The following is a 7,082-nucleotide window of genomic DNA, read 5'->3' on the forward strand; positions in this document are numbered from 1 at the left end:
GATAGTGCTGTCACTCAGGCACTCGCGGCCATCTCTAGGTGCCGAGGTGGTCCTGGCAGGCAGACAGGGTGGCACTCACCCTGGCAGTGGGGCAGGTCGGGCTTGGGGTCACAGTGCACGGTCCCATCCTGGCAGACACAGGCGGTGCAGGTGTCAGGCTCCCAACGAGCACCCTCGGGCCAGGCCCGCCCCAGCCCCCAGCACTGGGGAGACGCTGGGCGGCATTCACAGGACTCCAGCTGCCTCACCCTCGCCTGCAGCTCTTTGTTCTGGGGAAAGAGGGAGAGGGGAAAGTGGGGAGCACTGGGTCAGCTCCCCGCTACCCAACACATCCCGCAGATTTGTAGGGTGTGAAGACCGAGCAGGACGAGAAGGAAATCTGACAGTTCCAGGGGAGAGGTGGGTGCCCTCCACACAGCGTCCAGTTTAGACACAGTTCTCAGGACCTAGAGTCTGGACAGGCTCCCAGAGGGACATGGTGTGCCCAGACCTCTCCTTTGGGCAGAAGGGAACCCGATCCCCTCTCTATAACAGTTTAAGTCCTTTACCCATCCAAAATCTTTCCTGATGATGCCTTATGTATCGTAGGTCCTCCATAATATTTGTCAAACACATGAAAGAATACGAAAGTCTAGATGGAAAAAAATAAATACTCCGGAGGCTCTTCGTTTATATGAAAGAATCGATGTGAAGAGCTGTTCATATAAGAATTTCTCCATGTGCGTTTAAAATAAAACTCAGGGTGCCTGGATGGCTCAGTCAGTTAAGCGTTAGACTCTTGATTTTGGCTTAGGTCAGGATCTCAGGGTCGTGGGATCAAGCCTCGAGTCAGACTCCACACCGAGCATGGAGCCTGCTTAAGATTCTCTCTCACTCCCTCTGCCCCTGTCCCCCGCTCGTGCTCTTCCTCTAAAATTAAAATAAATAAATAAATAAATAAATAAATAAAAATAAAAATAATTAAAAAAAAATAATAAAAGCAAAAAGCTGGCATTAAAAAAACTAATAAAATAAAACTCTATTTTAGAGTTCCTGGGCCCCCTCCCCCAAGTCCAATCCTTCCTTCCTCTCACTACACAAGACCTGCCCTACCCTCCCCCCCCCCCCCCCCACAAGCCCTCCGGCCTCCAGCACTACCTGCTCTCTGAGTTCCATCATCTGGGCCTCCAGCCTTTCCAGTCGCGCCTCCAGGGGGCGCCATTGCTCCCGTGGGGCCCCAGCATGGGATGAGGAGCGGGCTGGTGCCTGCTGCTGGTAGTCCTGGATGTCAGCAAGCCCAGGGGGCTCTGGGAGGATGACCCCACCTGAAGAGCACAAGAATCCAAGGTGGGCCTGTGGGTGAAAGGTTTCCTAGCAAGGTTTCCTGGGTCCTGTCTTACAAACCATGCAGGGAAGGAGGGGTCGCCCCGTGGCCCACCCCTGTCCATCTGCCCACCTACCTTCCAGAGAAGGAGATATGGTCTCTGAGGGTGCTGGCACGGAAGCGTGGAAGGAGAAGGGAGAAGGTGAACAAAAGTGACCCAGACCAGGTTTCCCAAGTAGCAAGAACCTCGGTCAGGTATCAGCCCCAGGGCCCCTGACCTGCTGGGGATACGAGGTGGAGTGTCTAGACCGGGGCCTCCCTGTAGCCTCCCTGATGCTGCAGGGGTCCCCAGCCACGGGGAGCGTGTCAGGGTCATCCATCTTGACATGGGCCAGGGTCTTGGCCAGGGTTCGCCCCGGAAGCTGACGAGTCAGGCTGGGAGGGCCCAGAAGCCAGTGCAGGCTGCAGGGCAGGAGAGGGAGACGGACATGCGAAAGGCGGGGCTGCTTTATGGGGCCCGGGGTCTGGTGTGAGCAGCCCTGGCCCCCCAGCTGCCTGTCCTCACCTGTCAGCAAGGGCACTGCTTCCAGAGAATGTGCACAGGGAGGGGCAACTGCTCCCTCTGCTCCACCCCCACCCCGCGCCCAGCCTTGCCACTATTTCCAGGCCTGTGGTAGAGGGGCCTGGGGACCCCCACACTGGGTACCCAACAGAGGTTCTTGCTACTCGGGAAAGCTGGTCTGGGTCACTTTGGTCCACCCAGGGCTGCTTTCTCCTCTTTCCACGCTTTCAGGCCAGCACCCTCACAGACCATGTCTCCTTCCCTGGCAGGTGAGTGGGCAGGTAGACAGGGGTGGGGCACAGGGTGACCCTCCTCCCCTGCATGGTTTGGAAGACAGGACCCCACACTGGGCAGAGGGGGCTGCATTTCTTGAAGGGTTTGGGGAAGGAGTTGGCAGGGCCCCCACTAGCTCCCAAGGCACCAGGCTGAATAAAGACAGCCTGTCCCTGGTTTTTTGATGACACTGCGTCAGAGAAGGGGGTTTCTCTGAGTTCAGGCCTGAGGTTGGACAGCCATTTCCACCTCACTTTAACCCTTCCCCTTCAGTCAGGAAAGTAAACACCGTGGGGCGGGGATAGGCTGACTCCACTGACATCCCACAGACCAGATCGCTCTTCCGGGTGGGGGGTGAGCAGTGGAGGGGCTGGAGGAGGAAGAGGAGGACGGAGAGAGGAGGGTCTTTCCCTCAGAGGCAGCTCGTTAATGAGGCCGGGCCTGGGTTTCTCCAAGACACTAGTCCTGTGAGGTAAGGGACTGTGTCACCCACTCCCTTGTCCCCACACCCCCAAGCGGGGGTTGGAGAGTCTAATCTGAAACCCAAGTTGCCTTCTTTCTTCCAAACCTGCTTTGGCCTGAGTTCCTTGGCTTGGGAAATGCTATCCCCGCCTACTAAGAGATCTGGGGCTCAGATTCCCCGTTTTGTACCCCCCAACCCACCAGCCTCTGGTCTCGCCCAGGTGTCCCCAACCCACTCCTCCCTCTTCTCTCCCCTCTTTCCACTCAGGAGGCTGAAGCCAAAGCCCACCTCCTGCCTCCACCTGCTCCTCCTCTCTGGCACCCACCTCTCTAAGTCACACATCTGAAGGTTCCCAGCAGCAAGTCGAAAGGTGACCTTTTGCAAATGCCCCCGTGCCCTGCTCTTCCCCACCTCCGGGGTCTAACGCCCCAACAAACGCCAGCACCCAAACCTCTTGTGCACATTCCCATCCCCCTCCCTTGCCGGGTATCCTGTCACCTGCAACTGTGCTCCCTTGGTATGGCTCCAGTATCTAGCATTCTTCTTGGCGCCCCGAAGGGCAGTTGCAGATGATCAGTACCGTCAACCGCCCCCCTTCCCGTCCCGGCTTGACACCCCCACCCCATGACCCCTCCTCCAGACCTATTTAAGCAGTCACACTAAGGGAGGCAGGGAGAGGCTGGGGGGTCTCCGGCAGGGAAGACAGGACCAGTCCCTTGCCTGGAGAGACCAGCAGAAAGAGCTCCTGATTGTTTCACGGAGCCTGATTGCTCCCCATGGAATTGTCCTCGGCTCCCCTCTCCCCAGCCGGCTGCCAAGCGCTTGCACTGACCCCTCTTTTCCTGCCTGCCCTCCTAGGAGAAGGCCAGACACAGCCTCAAAGTCGGCTCCCATAGCGGGCCTCCTTTTTTCCCCCTTTCTCAAGACAAATAATTAACTTCAGACTCCCAGATTCCAGGGCAGCCTCTCCCCCACCGCTGCCTGCAGGAATTCCTCTCCAGCCATTGCAGGGAGCCCCCTCTCTCTCCTCTGGGCCCGGGGCCTCAACCTCAGGGCGGCGCCCCCTTGCTGGCTCCTCCACCGACGGGGAGGACCGAGGCCGCCCGAGAGGCGCCCGCACCCCGAGGCTGGGGGTCGGGAGAGGCAGCCTGGCGCCAGCTCCTTCCCTCAGGCTGGGCTGAGTAAGAAATGGGGTCCTTCCCGGCCGCCCCCAGGCCCTCAGCGCCCCGACTTACCTCCGTCCGTCGCGGAGGCCACGGCCACGCTCGTGAGCTGGAGGACGAGGGGCAGCAGAGCGGCCGGGGGCCCCGCCATGCTCGCTCCGCCTCGCTGTCTGTGGTCGCGGCTCAGCAGGCGCTGGGGGAGGCGGGGTGGGGACACACCAGGCCGCCTCCCACCCAGTCTTTGTTCAGGGAGGGCTTCTGGAGTCTGTCATCCCGCCCGGGGTGGCGCCTGCCTCCCTGATGGGCACCTCGCGCCCTGGACCCCAGCTCCATCCTGACCCCAGCCCTGTCTCAGAGGTAAGGCGGCGGGAGAGCAGCCCCAGCCCTGCGGGAAGCTGGGACCGTCTCCTGCACGTGATCCCTGGAGAAGACCGGACAATAAACATGGATTTGTCACTCTGGGGCCCTGGGACAGCTGGTTTTCCTGCCCCCTTAGGGTTATTCCATTTGCCCTTGGGTTCCCAGTTCAGCTTTTTTCTTGCTTGCAGGAGAAGAGGATTGGGCTGGGTTCAAAACCCTATTTAGCCAAATCCGTGTGCCCTTAGACCCCTAACTGTACCTCACTTTCCCTGTTTGTAAACTGAAGATTATACTATCTACTTTATAGACTGGCAGTGAGAATATAAAACTAATTTAGGGTAGTGGTTGGCACACGCTAAGTGCTCAGTAAATAACAAATAACAGCCATAGGTGCTGCTCCAGACCTCTGGAATCAAGGGGCTCCCGCTTTCGTCCTCCTTTGTCCACCTATACATTTCCTTCCTGGGCTCTACTCCCCACCCCTAGCCACCTCCAGTAAGCCCAGGCTTGGCCCCAAATGCCAAGCCCTCCTTTTGCTGGCTGGTCCCTGCCCATTTTCCAGTTCCTAAAGTCAGGCCTAGGGGCGGGGGTGAGCCTGGACTGGGGGCAGGGCTGGGCCCTGGGCTCAGCAGGCAGAGGGGGCCAAAGGGAGGAAGTGAAGAAAGCTGGCCACAAACTCCTCAGTGCAGCTGGGAAGCAGGGGGAGGTGGGGATGGGCCCCTAGCTCACAGGCAAAGGGACACTGAGGGTGGAGCCATGAATCCTGCCAAAGCAGTCTCCGTCCCTGCTGTAAAGGCCAGCAAGTCAGAAGCCACCCTTCCCCCAGCCCAGGCCGGGACTAAAGGTCCCGCCAGCCCACTCCCCATGCGCCTTAAGAGAGGACAGCATCTCTCCCCAGGAATGTGGACCCCTAAAGAGGCCTAAGACATTGGCAGTAGGGGGAGGGGCGGCCAATGAGCCAATGCTGAGACCTGGCCTCAGGGGGCCTGGAGCTGGGCTCACAGGAGCAGAGGAAAGCTAGGGCCAGCAGGCCAGAAAAGAAACAAGGAAGTAGCAGCTCTGGTCCCATCAAGGTTAAAGAAAGCGGTGCCTGTTACAAGGCAGGTCCCCTGGGAGACTGGGTGGAGCAGAGGCTAAGCGCAGACTGTGGTGAGAACTGCTAGACCAAACCCTGGGTCTGATGGGACTTTCTACCGGTGACTCCAGACAAGTCATTTAACTTTCAGTGGTGAATTTTTCTTAGCTGTGTGACCTGTAGCTCTAACAACACCCCCCCCCCCAATTGAGTGTTTTGTGAAGGTTATGTAAATTAATGGCTGGAAAGAGGGCTCCGTACATTCTTTATCTGCAACAGAAGGTAAAGAAGCTTCTGGAAAACCCAATCCATAACATAAAAGTCCAGGGCCCCGAGGAAAGGGCATCCGGAGAGTCATTTGGGTTCCACCACGAGTGATTACTGTGAGCCTCTTTTGTGCCGGGCATCAAGCCAGATACAGGGATGTGGCAGTAAACAAAACATCGTCCTTGGTGGAATGCCCCATGCAGGTCAAGAGAAGGGGAAATGGGGTTCCTGGCAGAGGAGGAGTGTGAGCACGGGATCATAGGTGTCGGGCTTGGAATACAGGACTCACGTTTTCTGCCAGACGCAGCTGTCCCGACCCAAAACCCAGCCCTTCCCTTAGAAGAGGACATTCTGGCCAGAGAAAGAAGGAAAGACTCGGGCTTGAGCCTTTACTTGGCAAGGTGGCCCCACAGACAGAGTGGTGTGTGGGAGCCGGGGGGACGTGCGGGCACAGGAGCACATGTTGCTACGTAGGGCAGCTGAAGTTCTGAGGTCAACTCCTGCTCCGCACTCGCTGTCTGTGCTGGTGGTTCTCCATTTCTCCCTCCTCCCATTCATTCTCCTCCCTCTCTGCCCCTACAGACGCGTCCCCCTGGCCACCTCTGGGGTCAGCCAACGAGAGGCACAGGCGAGGCCTGGAAGGCAGGAGAGGAGAGTGGCTAGGGGTATTTCTTCCCTCCTTCTGCTAACCTGGCTCCCATGATGACGCTATTCCTTCCCCTTGTCCTCTCAGCTCAGGAGTGGTGATGGCTTCCCACCCTTGCTAGTCCCTGGTCTTCAACATCCCTTGTTGATTCTCTTACCGCCGAGTCTGCAGGTCGATGTGTGTGTGCGCCCGACGTATGCACGGTGCCCGGCCCACAGAAGACCCCAACGTAAGTTGCCTCCCGCTCCTTACCTGCTTCAGGTTGCACTGCCAATAGCAGCAGGTTGGTTTTCTCTCTGGATTTGCTGGCTGGGAGCAAAAGGCAGTTGTGAGGAGGGAGAGACAGAAAGGATTAGTAAATGATTAATTTCTTGTACTTCACTTGTTATCTTTCAAACCATACAGGTTGTGACAAATGAAATGAGATACTACAAAGGTATAAAAACAAAGCTTATTGGGGCGCCTGGGTGGCGCAGTCGGTTAAGCGTCCGACTTCAACCAGGTCACGATCTCGCGGTCCGTGAGTTCGAGCCCCGCGTCAGGCTCTGGGCTGATGGCTCGGAGCCTGGAGCCTGTTTCCGATTCTGTGTCTCCCTCTCTCTCTGCCCCTCCCCCGTTCATGCTCTGTCTCTCTCTGTCCCAAAAATAAATAAACGTTGAAAAAAAAAATTAAAAAAAAAAAAAAAAACAAAGCTTATCGTTTACATCTGCCCCAGGCCCTTCCCTTGCCCATGTACTGCCACCCCCAGGTGACCAAGGGTGACACGGGTATGCTCTTCCACACCCTTCACCTGGCTCACACGACCATATGCAAGCATGTGTAGACCATGCGGTTTCGTTTAGAGATGGCATTTTGCAACAGGCTGTGCAGGATCCCGGCCCCCAACCCCCCACCCCCACAACCCTTGTCAACTTGCCCCTGAGTCCGCAATCTCAGCAGCTCCTCTCCCAGCCTCCCGATTCCCCCAGG

At 57.5% G+C, this 7,082-nt stretch overlaps 1 protein-coding gene across 5 annotated transcripts in view; it reads right to left on the minus strand.

Moving 5' to 3' along the window:
• Positions 1-6,423, minus strand: part of LOC122488236 (kielin cysteine rich BMP regulator) — a 31,066-nt gene extending 24,643 nt beyond the window's left edge. For 2 of the 5 annotated variants that reach the window (XM_043589479.1, XM_043589478.1), the window contains exons 1-3: positions 3,837-6,422; positions 1,138-1,304; positions 80-269 (exon numbers count right to left, since the gene is read on the minus strand). In XM_043589479.1, coding sequence (XP_043445414.1) covers positions 80-269; positions 1,138-1,304; positions 3,837-3,915 — 436 coding nt within the window. In that variant the 5' untranslated portion in view covers positions 3,916-6,422. Of the gene's footprint in view, positions 1-79; positions 270-1,137; positions 1,305-3,836 lie in introns of all 5 variants that reach the window. The other 3 variants (XM_043589480.1, XM_043589476.1, XM_043589477.1) reach the window with 3 other exon arrangements.
• Positions 6,424-7,082: the final 659 nt, after the last annotated feature.

The sequence above is a fragment of the Prionailurus bengalensis genome, chromosome A2 (genome assembly GCF_016509475.1).
Source record: "Prionailurus bengalensis isolate Pbe53 chromosome A2, Fcat_Pben_1.1_paternal_pri, whole genome shotgun sequence".
Classification (NCBI taxonomy): Eukaryota; Metazoa; Chordata; class Mammalia; order Carnivora; family Felidae; genus Prionailurus; species Prionailurus bengalensis.